This window comes from Rutilus rutilus (assembly GCF_951802725.1).
Source record: "Rutilus rutilus genome assembly, chromosome: 23".
Lineage (NCBI taxonomy): Eukaryota > Metazoa > Chordata > Actinopteri > Cypriniformes > Leuciscidae > Rutilus > Rutilus rutilus.
Window position 1 is genome coordinate 22,177,135 of NC_140233.1, and position 17,752 is coordinate 22,194,886.

At 43.0% G+C, this 17,752-nt stretch overlaps 1 protein-coding gene across 1 annotated transcript; it reads left to right on the forward strand.

The window, feature by feature from the left end:
- Positions 1-9,655: 9,655 nt before the first annotated feature.
- On the forward strand, positions 9,656-17,734 carry ldha (lactate dehydrogenase A4). Its single transcript, XM_084396522.1, has 8 exons — positions 9,656-9,769; positions 11,450-11,584; positions 13,548-13,665; positions 14,581-14,754; positions 14,858-15,031; positions 15,115-15,232; positions 15,496-15,619; positions 16,326-17,734. The coding sequence occupies exons 2-8, from the start codon at positions 11,456-11,458 to the stop codon at positions 16,488-16,490; spliced, it is 1,002 nt and encodes a 333-aa protein (XP_084252648.1). The 5' UTR covers positions 9,656-9,769; positions 11,450-11,455; the 3' UTR covers positions 16,491-17,734.
- Positions 17,735-17,752: the final 18 nt, after the last annotated feature.

Consider the following 17,752-nt stretch of genomic DNA (forward strand, 5'->3'; position numbering starts at 1 on the left):
AAACACTACACACTGCATGTCTCTCGGTTTCTGTAAAAACGAAACCAACACACATACAGCCGACTCAGGTCGACGGTGTTTTCAGTGCAAATGTGCCCGCTGTCCTGCGCCCACATTCACTCACAGACATGACGAATCCCTCGGTTTCCCCCACGCTCGCCGTCTCTCAGCTACCCGCCATGAGAGAGCCGAGCGCGGGCGAACCGCCCGCTGTGATCAGCACACTCCCCGCCTCGAGCGCTGCAAATGCGGTGTCTATAATACAGCATACCGAAGCTCTCCGGCCGCCACTATGTCACGGCCAGAGCTCCGATCTCATTCAACCCTTAGCTATTCATGCAAATGCGTGGGCAAAGCTTCCCGGTGTATCAGAATGGGTGCTGAACATTATAGAAAGAGGCTATTCGCTACAGTTCGCTCGACGTCCCCGCCGTTGCGCGGCGCGAATCGAAACCACGGTAGAAAAGGAAGTAGCACATCTACTTCGTGCCAAAATTGCGAAACTGTTGAGCAAAGGGGCAATAGAGCCTTTATCTCAAGCTCAGAGCGAAAGGGGGCTATACAGCAGATATTTTCTGGTTCCGAAAAAAGACGGGGGTCTCAGACCCATTCTAGATCTAAGACAACTGAACAAAGCGCTTTCAAAACGCCGGTTCAGAATGCTCACAACCAAGAAAATCCTCTCGCAAATTCGCCACGGGGACTGGTTTGTGTCAATAGATCTGAAAGACGCGTATTTCCAAATACAAATAGCGTCACGTCACAGGCGATTTTTGAGATTCGCCTTCGAGGGCCAGGCTTATCAATACACAGTCCTACCGTTTGGCCTGTCCCTAGCACCCCGTACATTCACGATGTGCATGGACGCTCCCCTGAAACTTCGGGGAATGCGAGTTTTGAACTACTTGGATGATTGGCTGGTTCTAGCTCAGTCACATACAGAGCTCATAGAACACAGAACCATTTTACTCGAACATCTCGAGAATCTGGGTCTCGAAGTCAATTGGGCGAAAAGTTCACTGTCTCCCAGTCAGAGAATATCTTTTCTGGGCACAGAACTGGACTCGCTGTCAATGACAGCTCAACTATCGCCACAGCGCAGACTGACTATTCAGCGCATGACAGAAACCTTCCGCCGCGGCACTATAGTCCCGCTAAAGAAGTTTCAAAGGATGCTCGGTCTCATGGCAGCAGCATCTACAGTTCTCCAGCTGGGTCTGCTTCGCATGTGCCCACTGCAGTTCTGGCTACAAGCGCGAGTACCGCGTCGAGCGTGGACTTCAAGTCTCTTTCGCCTCAAGGTCGATCAAAAATGCGTCTCAGCACTGATACCCTGGAGAGCGACCGACTGGTACCAGTCAGGTGTAAGCCTGGGGACTTCCTCGAGTGTGAAGGTGGTGTCTACGGACGCCTCCACCTCGGGATGGGGAGCACTGCTCGAGGGCAGACCGTTTTTCGGCCAGTGGTCAGAACGGGAAAAGCTTCTGCACATAAACTGCCTGGAAATGATGGCAGTCGACAACGCGCTGAGGCGCTTTCGTCCCCAAATAGCAGGACACCACGTCTTGGTCCGCTCGGACAACATGTCAGTGGTAGCCTACATAAATCGCCAGGGAGGCATCACATCCCGAAACCTGTACAGGTTAGCGAAACGCCTCCTGGTATGGGCTCAGCACAATTTGCGCTCGCTCAGAGCAGCGCATGTGCCTGGCCACCTGAATGTGGGACCAGACAGACTGTCCAGGAACAATGTTCCAGCAGGAGAATGGTCACTGCATCCGCAGACAGTCCAACTGCTGTGGCAGACATTCGGCAGAGCGAAGATAGACCTGTTTGCGTCTCAAGAAAACGCTCACTGCCCGGAGTTTTCCCCCCGTCGCGCTCCTACCTCAGGTATTAGAGCGGATCAGGGAAAGCAGATGCTCAGTGCTACTGGTGGCTCCGTTCTGGAAGAACCAGGCTTGGTTCCCAGTTCTTATGCAGCTGACGAGCGCTGCCCCATGGCCAATACCAGTGAGGAGGGACCTCCTCTCTCAAGCCAGGGGCTCGATCTGGCATCCTCGCCCGGAGCTTTGGTCCCTACATGCGTGGGCCATCAACGGGTACCCTCTGATCTCCCAGAGGGAGTGTTAAACACGATCATGCAGGCTAGAGCTCCCTCTACGAGACGGCTCTATTCCTCAAAATGGTCAGTGTTCTCCAGCTGGTGCGCAGCACGCGGCTTTTCACCCCTGGACTGTGGAGTGACGGAGGTTCTCTCCTTCCTACAAGAGCTACTGGATGAAGGCAGAGCCCCATCCACGCTCAAAGTCTATGTGGCGGCTATAGCAGCATTTTCTAAACCAACGCTTGGTCAGTCACTGGGAAGGAACGATCTGGTCATTCGGTTCCTTAGAGGAGCTAAGAGGTTAAATCCTCCCAGACCTCCCTCAGTCCCCATATGGGACCTTTCTACGGTCTTGGAGGCCATGAAGGGTGCCCCATTTGAGCCAATCCAATCAATAGATATCAAACACTTGTCTTTCAAAACAGTGTTTCTTCTGGCTCTCGCTTCAGTAAAGCGCATAGGGGACTTACAAGCGCTCTCAGTGAGCGCGACATGTATGGAGTTTGGGCCAAATGACTCGAAAGTCATACTCAAACCGAGGCACGGGTACGTCCCTAAATCCCTCAACACACCGTTCAGGGCCCAGGTGATTTCCCTGTCTGCCCTGCCGGTCTCTAACGAGGAGAAGGACGCCAGCTTCCTTTGCCCGGTCAGGGCGTTAAGGGCTTATGTGTCTCGCACGTCTGTTTTCAGACAGACAGAGCAGCTCTTTGTTTCACTCTACGGACGTTCTAAGGGACTCGCCGTGTCGAAACAGAGTCTATCCAGATGGATAGTCGATGCTATAGCGCTGGCTTACACCTCTAAGGGCTTGCAGTGCCCATTAGGTGTCAGAGCGCACTCCACGAGAGGCGTGGCCTCGTCGTGGGCTTGGTCTAGTGGGATTGCCTTGCAAGATATCTGTATGGCGGCAGGCTGGGCCTCCCCGTCTACATTTATAAGGTTTTATAACCTAGAGGTTCCCGCTCTGCAAGCTAAGCTGCTTTCGGTCTAAAATCGGTACTGTCTGCCCCGAATGTGTCCGGCCCAGAATACTGAAATGGCTTGAGCAAACACTCGTTTATAGATCGCGCAGCTTTATGGGCAGTGTGTAAGACCCACTATATTCATCAGTCCAGGCCGGGGTCGCCCTGACTGAATAAAATACCATCACTATAACTGTTTCTTATAGGATGCTACATTATTATAGGAATGATGCTATTCTAGCCACTCTTCCTGGGCTCTCTGTGAGTCACTTATGATCATGTACTATATGAGCCCGGGCACTTGCCCTTGGGACTTTGGTGCTGGATCTTAGCATGCACGGCGTTTTACACTGTGTTCCCCTAGCGTAAGACTTACGCAGTACGAGAGAACCTCTCGTAAGAGAACGTACTCGGTTACTAACGTAACCTCGGTTCTCTCTAGAGAGGGAACGAGTACTGCGTATCTTGCCGTGCCTGCGCGCGCTCCGGTTCGCTCCGGCGATGAAAAACCGGTAAGCTAGCCTTTCGATGCTATATTTATAGCCCCAGGCCACGCCCGTTTCAGCGGGACGTGACGTATTGGGCGCGAAGCGTCCCCATTGGTACTGACGTCACGATAGGGCCTTATCGATAGGCTGCTGCAGTTGCCGCAGGGCAGCCAATAGGCGCGCAAGCCGTCTCGCCTATGTCTGCATGCTGCCGCAACGCGTTTTACATTATTTCAAAATTAAGGATAATTTTTTGGCTTCAGTATCTCGCGGAGAGATTTTCCCCTAGCGTAAGACTTACGCAGTACTCGTTCCCTCTCTAGAGAGAACCGAGGTTACGTTAGTAACCGAGTACGTTTTATTAAATAACTTGCTGAGGACAATAAGTACATTAAAAAAGTATTTTAATTTTATGTCATTTAACCACTTTTTACACTCACTGAAGTTAGCTGAGCAGCGTGTGGGACATGCCAAAATCACATACATCCAATCAAAGAAAATGGTATAAAATCAGAAAAACACATTTTAAGAGACGTATCATTGTACTTGTATGTGTGTAAGTGTTTGGCCATTTATAATAAAACCTCAGAATTTCATTATTTTGCATTATGTTCATGATGACTGAGCGATTCTGATGAGGACACCAAAGGCACTTTATAGTGATATTGACCCGGTTGCGTTATTTTACATTTGTGTAAGCAATCTTCTATAACTTGTTTCTGCTTCTTCTTCACCTGTATTTTGATCCTGAGAGAAGATGTGTAATAGCGCCTCCTGCCTGCCGTAGGCCTATAACAGTGAAAACACAAAAGCGTGAAGTAGAATTCAGATACTCAGAATTAGGAACATATCTGTTTTCTATATAAATCAATATTTTCAAACAATGTAAGTTTATAAGACAGTATGTAAACCTATATGAAAAAAGTATTTAATAGGCTACTCAATCAAAAGAGTAAACACATAGGCTAAAATACTTATACTTTTTTATACATTATACTTTTAAGTATATCTCGATCAAAGTTCTTTTTTATTTTCTTACCTATTTAAAATGAAGATTCAAATGTTGATATTATTTGATCTCCAACAGGGATCAATTATTACAGTCCTAAATGTCTAAAATACAATGGGTTAAACTGAAATTCTAAAGAAAAAAATACTGTAAACTGAAATGGTAATTTATCCAGAAAGATCTTGGTTTTATGTTGATTCGTTTAGGAATGGCAAAATACATTAGCATTCCTTAAGGTTTTTTTTCTTTCTTTCTTTCTTTCATTATGCAATGCCATAACCTGTATGTTACACTAGGTAAATAACAGCTACAGCTAGTACTACTAGCTGAACACGGGGAAATTTTGTAACAAAAATATTATTTAGGCTTAATATTTGACTGAACTTGAAACTCTAAAATTGAAGACTATCTGAATAAACTACATACAAAAATCTGGATGAAATTTATCTTTATCTACCACAAGATGGTGCACTTTCATTACAAAAGATATTAAAAACTGGACAGAAGGGCTTAGGCTACTCTTTTAACCACTTAATAATCAGTCTGTTGACTGTTTTTATAGATTAACCTTAACCAGCTAACCTATTGACCTATTTTTGGTAATAGCCTACAAATTTAGTCTAAATCTGGTGGTTAAAGTTTTAATATATATGCCAATCGTGTAGGTTATAAGATAATTAGGCCTATACAAACATATTTAGTTTTTCCGTCTGCTATTTTTACAGTAGGCTACTGCTACAACTGTCCACCGACTATAATACTTTTCCTTTGCCTCCTTTTCCTTGGGCCGTTTCTGTTGTTGAAACCTACATGCCAGTTCAGCATGACACAGCACATTCACACACTTCTTTGACAGGGATGCTGGTCATTCTGTGTACTTATAATAGAGTAACATTAAAAGCATCCTCTAGCTTATGTATTTTTAATGCCTATATGTTCATTGTATAAGGTTTGCAGTAACAATTTAGAATACTGTTCCTTCATTAATGAACAACTACACAGGAACAAATGAGTAACTCACTATTAACATTCTAGTAACTACTATTAACTAACAAGAAACTCTGATTAACAAATTAGTAAGTAATAGCGCTCAGTTGAATGCTAGTTCACTATTAGCTAATCAGTAAGTACTATGTTTTATACCTCACTGAAGACTACTAAGAACTACTATATACAGATTCATAATTAATATTATATTGCATAATGTATAATATTATAGTTAATAGTAGTTACTAGAATGTTAATAGTGCGTTACTCATTTGTTCCTGTGTAGTTATTCATTAATGAAGGAACAGTATTCTAAAGTGTTACCAGGTTTGCTTTGTGTGTTCATATCTTGCAAGTTCTGATTTAATGCAGTGAATCGTTGGTTGGTCAGAGTTTGGGTTCTTGCCACTGTCGCCTCTGGCTTGCTTAATATTCAACAATGTTATTGACTGCACTGACACTATTGGATGAGAACTGAACATTTTTCTGCAGAACTGCTTTATAGATTAAATAAACTAATTTAATAATTGATGATCTTTACAGAGATTTAAGCCCATTATGAAGCAGATACAACCAAGGACTGAGATGTCGCCCGGCATGGCGCAGACCCTGGAGCCAGGCCCTCCCCCTAAGGGGCAGGTGCATATTGGATCGGGTGGCAGTCGAAGGCGGGGGCCCCAACGACCCGATCTCTGGACATAGAAACTAGCTTTAGGGATGTGGAGCGTCACCTCGCTGGCAGGGAAGGAGCCTGAGCTTGTGCGGGAGGTTGAAATAGAAATAGTCGGGATCACCTCCACGCACGGCTTGGGCTCTGGAACCACACTCCTTGAGAGAGGCTGTACTCTATACCATTCTGGAGTTGCCCACGGTGAGAGGCGGCGGGCTGGTGTGGGTTTGCTTATAGCCCCCCAGCTCAGCCGTCATGTGTTGGAGTTCACCCCGGTGAACGAGAGGGTCGCTTCCCTGCACCTTCAGGTCGGGGACAGGTCTCTCACTGTCGTGTGTGCCTATGGGCCGAACGGCAGTGCAGAGTACCCACCCCTCTTGGAGTCTCTCTGGGCACGTGGGCAGCGACAGTGACACCTGGAGGGGCGTGATTGGGAGGAACACACCCCCTGATCTGAACCCGAGCAGTGTTCTGTTATTGGACTTCTGTGCTAGTCACAGCTTGTCCATAACGAACACCATGTTGAAGCATAAGGGTGTCCATCAGTGCACGTGGCACCAGGACACCCTAGGCCGGAGGTCGATGACTTTGTGGTCGTTTCATCCGACCTCCGGCCATATGTCTTGGACACTCGGGTGAAAAGAGGGGCGGAGCTGTCAACTAATCACCACCTGGTGGTGAGTTGGATCCGATGGCGGGGGAGGAAGCTGGACAGACTCAGCAGACCCAAACGCACTGTGAGGGTCTGTTTGGAACGTTTGGCCGAGTCCCCTTTCAGAGAGATCTTCAACTCCCACCTCCGGTGGAGCTTCGACCAGACCCCGAGGGAGTCTGGAGATATTGAGTCCGAGTGGACCATGTTCTCCACCTCCATTGTACACCGGAAGTAAGGGATGCCATCAAGCTGAAGAAGGAGTCCTATCAGGCCTGGCTGGCTTGTGGGACTCCTGAGGCAGCTGACGGGTACCAGCAGGCCAAGCGGACTGCAGCCCGGGTGGTTGTGGAGGCAAAAAATCGGGCCTGGGAGGAGTTCGGTGAGGCCATGGAGAAGGACTATCGGTTGGTCTCATAGAGATTCTGACAAACCGTCCGGCGCCTCAGGAGGCGGAAGCAATGCCCTACCAACACTGTTTACAGTGGAGGTGGACAGCTGTTGATCTCAACTGGGGATACCGTCGGACGGTGGAAGGAATTCTTCGAGGATCTCCTCAATCCCACCGACACGTCTTCCTTTGAGGAAGCAGAGACAGAGGGCTCGGAGGTGGACTTGTCCATCACCCAAGCTGAAGTCACCGAGGTAGTCAAGAAGCTCCTCGGGGGCAAGGCACCGGGGGTGGATGAGATCCGCCCTGAGTACCTCAAGTCTCTGGATGTTGTGGGGCTGTCTTGGCTGACACGCCTCTGCAACATCACGTGGCGGTCGGGGACAGTACTTCTGGATTGGCAGACCGGGGTGGTGGTCCCTCTTTATAAGAAGGGTGTGTTCCAACTACAGGGGGATCACACTTCTCAGCCTCCCCAGGAAAGACTATGCCAGAGTACTGGAGAGGAGAATTCGGCCAATAGTAGAACAGGAGGAACAGTGCGGTTTTCTGGGAGTATGGGGTCCGGGGCCCTTTGCTAAGGGCTATCCGGTCACTGTACGACCAGAGCAGGAGCTTGGTTTGCATTGCAGGGGTTTGCATTGCAGGGCTGCCCTTTGTCACCAGTTCTGTTCATAATTTTTATGAGGGCCGGAGGGTGTCCGGTTTGGGGACCACACGATTTCGTCTCTGCTTTTTGCGGATGATGTTGTCATGTTGGCCCCAGACCAGGACCTTCAGCATGCACTGGGACGGTTTGCAGCCGAGTGTGAAGCGGCTGGGATGAGAATCAGCACCTCCAAGTCCAAGGCCTTGGTTCTCAGTCGGAAAAGGGTGGCTTGCCCGCTTTAGGTTGATGGAGAGTTCCTGCCTCAAGTGGAGAAGTTCAAGTATCTTGAGGTTTTGTTCACGAGTGAGGGAAGGATGGAACAGGAGATTGACAAACGGATTGGTGCAGCTTCTGCAGTAACGCGGTCAATGTACCGGTCTGTCTTGGTGAAGAAGGAGCTGAGCTGCAAGGCGAAGCTCTCGATTTACCGGTCAATCTACGTTCCTACTCTCACCTAAAGTCAGAGCTGTGGGTCATGACCGAAAGGATAAGATCCCGGATACAGGCGGCCGAAATGAGCTTTCTCTGCAGGGTGGCTGGGCGATCCCTTAGAGATAGGGTGAGAAGCTCAGAGTGGAGCCGCTGCTCCTCCACATCGAGAGGAGCCAGCTGAGGTGGCTTGTGCATCTGTTCCGGATGCCTCCTGGACGCCTTCCCAGGGAGGTGTTCTGGGCACGTCTCACTGGGAGGAGACCCCGAGGAAGACCTTGGACAGGCTAGAGGGATTATGTCTCCCAGCTGGCCTGGGAACGCCTCGGTATCCCCCCAGAAGAGCTGGAGGAAGTGTCTAGGGAGAGGGAAGTCTGGGCGTCTCTGCTTAGACTGCATCCCCTGCAACCCGGCCCCGGATAAGTGGAAGAAGATGGTATGGTATGGTATGGTATGGTATGGTATGGTATGGTATGGTATGGTATGGTATGGGATCTTTTCAGAGTTATTGAACAGAACTGAATCAACGCTGAACTGATTTCAACTGAATAATGACTGTTTACTATTTTCCCTTATAGAGCTGCTTTACAGCAGAATTTAATTCAGTTTGCATCATTGAATCATTATTTTCCTTTAATCACTGTAAAGCTGCTTTGAAACAATCTGTATTGTATAAAGTAAATAAAGGTGACTTGACTCACCAATTATCCGATAACACTGAACGCAATAAAGAGTAAACGTCCATTAAAAAAAATACAATAAAATGCTAAATAATAAAAAAAAATACATTTTTTTTATTATTTAGCATTCATTAACGTTAGATATTTTACCTATTCAATCTATTTTATTTTATAAGATGTATTAGCTATATGTATTCAAGTGCAATTTTATTTACACCGAAAAAATAAGATTTAGGGCTTTAGTAGCCTGCAATATACAGTATAATACAATGTGGGGGGAAAACTTGAAGCTATAAGCTACAATCAAAAACATATTAAGGTAAACTGGTCAAGTATTTTTTATTTTGCTATTCATATTTAATTAAATATATTATTATCATGTTTACAAAGCAAAAAAAAAAAAGTGCACTTGTGGTTATTTTCTATTTTTCATTATGTTTTTTAAGCAGATTTTTGTGACATAAGCAGACATGTAGGTTGAGCAACGCGTACTAGAGTAATGAAACTGTTGCGCGTGCACCGCTAAGCCACATCCGCTTCATGACGTTTCCTCAGATGGACGTGACTTCAACCACGGGACACAAAGCCACGCCCATCTCATTCATGCGCAAATGAGACCACTGTAGGAGGGCGTTCCGCGCTTTATAAGCTGCGCGCGCAGCCTCTTCCTCACTCACAGCAGCACCAGTGCGGAGTAACCCAGTCTACACTGCATATCACTGTCAAATAACAGCATCTACAGGTAAGACACTCACGAACACTACTTACTAATATAAAGCACATTAAATAAAAGAAAGTTATAGTCTTAAAAGTACATATCCGGTGTTGGTTGGTTATTTTTTCTTATAATGTATATAGTTAAATCTATATATGGCATTCTTCTTCTATCATTAGGATGTAAAATGAGTCACATCCTACTGTTACATATATAAATATGATTGAAATCTGCTGATCGTTCATGTCCTGATGGAAGCACCGTTTGCTCTTGCTGTCTGGCTGTGATGATGTTACATAATCGTCGTTGCACAGCATGAATACAACAGTTTACAAATAAACCTGCATTTTTCACTTATTGTGAACTCAAATACGACTTGTTGCTGCTTTTTTCAAAATAATAAGCTTATGATCAGATATTGATGTTTAATCAAATTCTCTTTCATGCAGTGATAATTTACGATCATTTTAATGCATAATGGAGAAAATTACTCAGTTTTGTTAATGTTGGTCTGTCATTCTGCTTGTGCGTCACTGGAGTCTACGTGCTTCAGGACAGATCAGATGCACTTCATGTTCATGCACTTTTTGCTTCCTTAAGTGCAAAGGATTCTGGTACTTGTGTTTTTTAGGGTACATTTAGTCCGGATTCTTTACATAAAAGTCCCGATTCGCACAATGTGCGCACGAGATGAGTCAGTATTTCAGCTCGTGTAGTATTACCATATTTATGGTCTCGATATGATTCGCCCTTGTTGCGTCAGCTTAACACCGGCCTCCAACGGAAATATTAATTTGAATTACTGTATTAAAGTAATGAGACTATTGAAAATCGTCATTGGGAATTTTGAGCAGTAAAACATCCGGACACATTACGGTAATGACATTTCTTTTTGTATTACGGTAATGAAATTAATCAAAAATATCTTCATTGTTCGAAAATAGGTTCAATTTTCGTTTAAGAAAAAACTAAAAGAATAAGAAAAAAATATATAAAACCCAGACGTTTTCATATTGGCCTATGTCTGTATATATATTTACATTTATTTTTTTTATATATATATATATGTAATATATATATATATATATATATAAACCCAGACCCATTTATTTATTTATTTATTTATTTATAAATAAATAAATAAATAGATGCTATTTTGCTCCATTCATCAGTGCATGTTCTACAAGACCTCTCAGTGACAGGCATAATTTATTCAGTTGTTTTGGTTTTGTAGTGATGGTTAGTGAGGATAAATGACTATAACAGACATTAGAAATATCTTTGAAGTGCGTGTGTTTGGACTGCATATGTTGAATGACTGGTTTAAATCATGAGAAAGGGGCTCTTCACGTGATTTGTTCCTCTTTGCATTAATTCCTCTACGTGCCTCTGTGCACACAACACTGCAGAGGCTGGGGGTGGGGTGGGGTGGGGGCCGTGGGTACTCCTACCTGTCCTGGGGATCCCCGGCACATTTGAATGTGTCAATGAGGGATTGAATGTGTCAGGACAGGTTTGAGAAGCACTGCCTTGGACTACTGTGTCATCATGTAAATGATCAGTCAATGCAGTTGTTTTAAAATGGCTTCTTATTCGAAGCAATTCAGATTCACATTATCTATAGTTTCCCAAAGAGCATTGATTCTAAAAGCAAATGAATGATGGATTTAAAAGCCTGAGTGACCGATGAGATTCTGTCCCCTGTAGCTGAAGATGGCCTCCACAAAGGAGAAACTCATTGCTCACGTGAGTAAGGAACAGCCTGCAGGGCCCACCAACAAGGTGACGGTGGTCGGAGTGGGAATGGTGGGAATGGCCGCCGCCATCAGCATCCTCCTCAAGGTCAGTGAGGTCACGCACTGGATACACACTCATCACTAGAGATATTATATCACTGACAACATCACTTTGCCTTTTAAAAAGTTAAAAATAAAATTGCAAATAATTTATTTTAAAATAGTAATAAATTATTAATAAAATGTAAATAAAATAAACGGAGTAAATACCTTTTTAAATAATCTAAATGACAATTATGATTATTTTAAAATAAATGAAGGACTTACCAATTTATTTTTTAAATAAATTTAGTAAATTTTGACCTTTTTAAATCATCTGACAAATTTATTTCAAAATCAATGAACAAATGGCTCATTTATTTTAAAATAAATGTTATAAAATTCGACCTTTTAAATGTTCTAAAAATGACTCATTTATTTTAAAATAAATTAAGAAATTATTCATTTATTTTAAAATAAATGTAGTTAAATTGGCCTTTTTTAAAATTATTTTAATGACTAATTTATTTTAAAATAAACAAAGAACTTACCAATTTATTTTAAAATAATTTTAGTTAAATTTGACCTTCTTAAATAATCTTAATGACAAATTTATTTAAAAATAAATGCAGAAATAAAGCATTATTTTTTATATATATATATATATATATATATATATATATATATATATATATATATATATATATATATATATATATATATATTAGGACAGAAATGGACAGAAATGTGCCTTGTGTTACTGCACACGCTCGATGAACCATTCTTCTATTGTGAGCAGCTCTCACAACATTTCACAATATGGTTTCCTCATCATATCCTGTCATGTCTTAAAGCAGCACTCAGTAGCTTCGGGATTTCTTCGCTGTATTCTCGCTTTTTGCTCGCAGGTTTCTCTCTAGAGCTCCCCCCACAGCTTCGGGATAGATATTTGACAACACTGTTGTAAAAACTCATTGGCGATTCTCAGACACCAGAGGCTAGTAGATCAACGACATCAAAGCAGATGGGACATTCTTTAAAACGTCTTCTTCATTCGGGTTCGGACAGCGTGAGGGAGCGCAATAATGACAGCATTTTAGCAGATTTCTTTTGGCCGTAAAGCAATTGTTTACATCGCGAGACCTGATATCACGCGAGACTTCCTGACGTGTCGGCCGGCGGCCCGCCGCCCCAAAGTTGCAAGTGCGAATTTTCCGCTCACGGGCACCAGGGGGGTGAGAAACGACCACCATTCAACCCGAAATAAGTAATATAACCATTCCAATTACTCCGAAGCTGTTCAGTTAAGGTAAAAAAGTTACTTAGTTCACCTATAACTCTTCCTGTTGTGGGAACAGTGGTGAGAGTGGAAAAAGACAATTTCACTGATATGACTGTTTTAACCTCATATTACTTGTATTGAAATCTTGAATAAAAGTTTGTTTTATGAGATAAACAATAATTATGTGCCAATAATTTTAACCAATTTGGACCGTTTGTGCAGGTCCAATGTAAATCAAATGCCATGTTTCCTATAACATGTGAACAACAACAAAAAACTGTCTGAAATGAAAATGTCACATTGATTCCCATATCTTCCTTGAACCATCAGGAATGTGCTCATGGTTTTTCTCCTGAATTCTCAATGGGGGGTAAAGCTGCTGTGGCTCAAGTAAATAGCACTGGCTTTAAAGCTTTCCTGACCTTTGAACGTAGAGCGATTTCTGAATGAGAAGGAAGGCCTTGAACCTCCACCAAGAATAAACATGATCCTCATATCTGGAGACTTGGCAAACTTTAAGAGTCTGCACTCCTCAGCTCTCTTAATTTTTCCATTGGTGTAAAATGCAGTCGCTGAACCTACATGGGCAACAATCTTTAAATATTAGAAAATATAGAGGAACATAAATCAAACCGGTTCAGACTCATGACCTTAAGTAATAAAATGAATCCCTAACTCAACATTGATCAATGTCTAAGCAGCCATGTAAGGCGTGTATTCAATCTCATGTGTGTGTGTGTTTGTGCAGGATCTGACTGACGAACTCGCCCTGGTTGACGTGATGGAAGATAAGCTGAAAGGAGAGGTTATGGACCTGCAGCATGGGAGCCTCTTTCTCAAGACACACAAGATAGTGGCGGATAAAGGTCAGATTTCATAATCTGATAATAATTGGTGCTGATTTGGTGATAACGTACCAATGAGGTGACCTAGATTCAAAATTATTATACTATTTATTTAAAAATGGAAGTAAAATATTCAAATTAAAGCATGATTCAGGGGGCTGCATCTTAATCAAAAAGGAAAGATAATTTTTTTTATCAATTAACAACTTCCCAGTCTGCTTTAACGTAGAAGAAGCGCTGTTTGTCTAAATGCCCAGACACACCTAACAATTAGTGTTGAAAGTAAACTGGGTTGCATTGCCTGCGTCTGGGCCAAAAGGTTGTGTTTGAACACACCACAAAGACTATAGTATGGAGGCTTGTTTCCGTCACTGAATAGAAAATAAAAAAGGTAATTGCGACTTTTTATCTCACAATTCTGACCCTTTTTTTTTTTCAGTTTACATCTTGCAATTCTCAGAAAATAAAGAATTGACTGACTTAGACTGCAGGTAAATGTGGCCCGAAGTAGTGTATGATTTACACCTAAATTCAGCATATTGACACAAAATGATAACTGCAAATCCATCTTTCGTTGCCTGGATCCAGTTGTTTCTGTGAATTACAGCGACCCATTTGCTTCTCTGTTCTGTTGCTTTCGGCAGTCTGTAAAAATATACCTCCGATTTCTTGTCAAATCTAGTTGTACAGTCAATCGCAAAGCTCTTTCCCGTTTTAGATGTGTTTTGTGTGTTTTTCGCAGCCGCTCCGTCTTTCTGCCACTCAGTCACTCCGGCCGACAGTGACGTCACGCGCATAACCTCTATTTGATAGTGGCAAGAGACCATTGCTGCCAGTTCTTTCCACCATCTACTTAATCTTGGTCTGACTCTGAACAGGCTGTTTCTCTCAGACCGGGAGATCCTTCCAAAATTGATAATTTCATGTCATTTCCAGACTACAGTGTGACGGCAAACTCCAAAGTGGTGGTTGTGACTGCTGGAGCCCGTCAGCAGGAGGGCGAGAGCCGCCTCAACCTCGTCCAGAGGAACGTCAACATCTTCAAATTCATCATCCCCAACATCATGAAGTACAGCCCCAACTGCATCCTTCTGGTGGTCTCAAACCCAGGTATGACACAACGACTGTCCAGCACTGGTATTGAATGCCCTTTTGCAATGAATGGTTGATGGCGTGTAGCTTCAGAAACGTAAACAAATGTTCTCGTCTTCAGTCGACATCTTGACTTACGTGGCCTGGAAGTTGAGCGGTTTGCCCAGGAACCGCGTGATCGGCAGCGGCACAAACCTGGACTCTGCTCGTTTCCGTCACCTGATGGGAGAGAAGTTGGGCATCCACCCATCCAGCTGCCACGGTTGGGTTGTGGGAGAACATGGAGACTCCAGCGGTGAGGACCGCAGGGATGATTAGGAGCACAGATGTGTTTCAGGAGCACAGTGAATACAACTAAACATCCCTCTTCTCTTTCAGTTCCCGTGTGGAGCGGCGTCAACGTGGCTGGTGTGTCCCTTCAGAGTCTGAACCCTGACATGGGCACCGATAAAGACAAGGAGGACTGGAAGAGCGTCCACAAGATGGTGGTTGACAGGTGATTTGCAACCAATTAAACATCCATATAGTGGTTTAGTACTTTACACTAATATTCGTCTCAGAACGACATAGAGAAAGGTTTTAGGGAGAGAGGCCAAGTGTTAAGAGTCGTCTCCATTCGTTTGTATATGATCTGTAATAAATGTATACTATGTGTCGCCATTAGAAAGCCTATCAATCAAGTCCTTGCGTAAATGTATTTAGTCTGGACTCGTGGTTGTTTATCTGTGTTTAACACATAAATCTGGTTTGCTTTGGCAGTGCATATGAGGTTATTAAACTGAAGGGTTACACTTCCTGGGCGATTGGTATGTCTGTAGCTGACCTGTGTGAAAGCATCTTGAAGAACTTGCACAAGTGTCATCCAGTTTCTACTTTGGTCAAGGTGAGATTCTCATGTAGAGACCGAACAGAAGTACGTACATATATAATTATAAACTCTGTCCCAAACCGCCGTCTTATGACAAAATAGGCAACTACCTTCTAAGGCAGCATCAAGTGAGTGATTATGGACAGCAACTCCTATTTGATGCAAACTTGAAGCACAAGAAGAACTAACATTTACAGTTGGTTCCAGTAGATCTTACGTTAGCATGTTGCTAAGCTAACAATTTTATGTACTGATCTGAACAACTCTTCATGGACACATGGAAGCTTGTTTCCCCCATGGAATAAAATAATTTAAAAGATAATTGCGACTTTATCTCACAATTTTGACTTTTCTTGGAATTACGAGTTTATAACTCGCAATTCTGACTTTATAACTCGCAATACTGACTTTTTTTTTTTTCTCACAAATCTGACTTTTCTCAGAATTGTAAGATATAAACTTGCAATCCTTAAAATAGGGCCCTCGGAGTTCATATTTATCATAATGGTCATAATATTTCCCTCGGCTGTCCATCATTCTGGACTAAATGCCTCTCAAGAGTTTGTCACAGTGCATTGTGTGCATTTAATTATCCTCGAAAGGTTTTCTTAGAAAAGCCTGTTTAAAAATGTTGGCTAAATGCTAAGCTTACTAAGATTTGGAACAAAGCTATGAAATGCCTACAGGGCGCCATTGTTTGACGTTTGTTGTGTATTTACAGGGAATGCATGGTGTGAATGACGAGGTCTTCCTCAGCATACCTTGCATCCTGGGTAACAGTGGCCTGACAGATGTTGTCCACATGACCCTCAAACCAGACGAGGAGAAGCAGCTGGTGAAGAGCGCTGAGACCCTGTGGGGCGTTCAGAAGGAGCTGACCCTGTGAACCGCCGCCTTGTCCAAAATGTAGCCAGTGTCACAAAGTACAAACCTCAATGAGTCCTGCCTATCAAATCTCCTGACTTCAAAAACCTTACTGCTTGTAACCATTAGAAATCTACACGCCAGTCTCAGACCTTTAGATTGTAACACTCCTTATTTCAGGTTTTAGCTGCATTCAGAAATCGTTTATTCCTGTTGTCTTTACAGAGATCATCGCCCTTTGTGAAAGTTTGTGTCTATGTGCATAGTATTGTTATTCAAGAAAGAAGCACTTGCGAGCAGGATGATGTGCAATTTGAGTATTTTATTCCGATCTGAGGTCAGTTAGCATTCCGTTACTTGCATCACGCTAGTGATAATTTCACCAAGACCAACACGTAAAATCAAAACGGTTTCAGTTTTGCAAAATATCACTGCGTGTTTACATGTACAATAAAACGATAACTTTCAAAAATCAGCTCATTATACAAACCTGTCAACGCAAAATGTTACGTTTTTTGGCAGGCTTGACATCAAATTGTAAAAAGACATGCAAGACAATAGTCCTCATTTATGAAAATCAATCTGTAAATCGTTTGTAAAACCTGAGTTTACTTAGAATGATTTTACGATCAGAATTTCTACATTAAATGAGACAGTTAACCGAAGAATGACGTTGACTTGTCGAGTGGAATGTTACGGTGGACAATTATTTACCAAATGATTTAGAAATTGGTGGTTGAATTGAATGCAATTGGTCAATTTGTATTAAAATTGCTTTAATTTATTTTTATTTAATGAATTAATTTAAAGCAATTAGTTCTATGCATGTTCATGATTGAGGTCAATTGGCTAACAGGTCAGAATGCGAATAACAGTGTTTACACGTAAAGACAAATTGGTTTTACGAGCTTGATAAGTTAATGTACACAAAGGCTGCGCATGTAAACACTCAATGCAAGTCAATGGCTTTGTACTGAAAGTCAACCACAAGAATTCATTGTAATTTATGCTATAACAAAACCATATTGAGGTGTTAAAGTTGGTGTTGGTGTAGTTGGTGTTAAGTATACACTTTATGTATCAGCTGGAAACAAAATGCTGTTGTCAATGTATTTTTATTTCTGTTAGTGTTGGTTCATAAGAACAACGACGCACTCCAGCCGAGTGGTAAATGCACAGCGATGGTTATAGCCGTTACTTGAAGCGTGTGACTGTACAATTGAGACGCAGCCCGTAACCGAATAAACGATGTGACTAACTACAAAAGCTGTTTTTCTGTGTTTG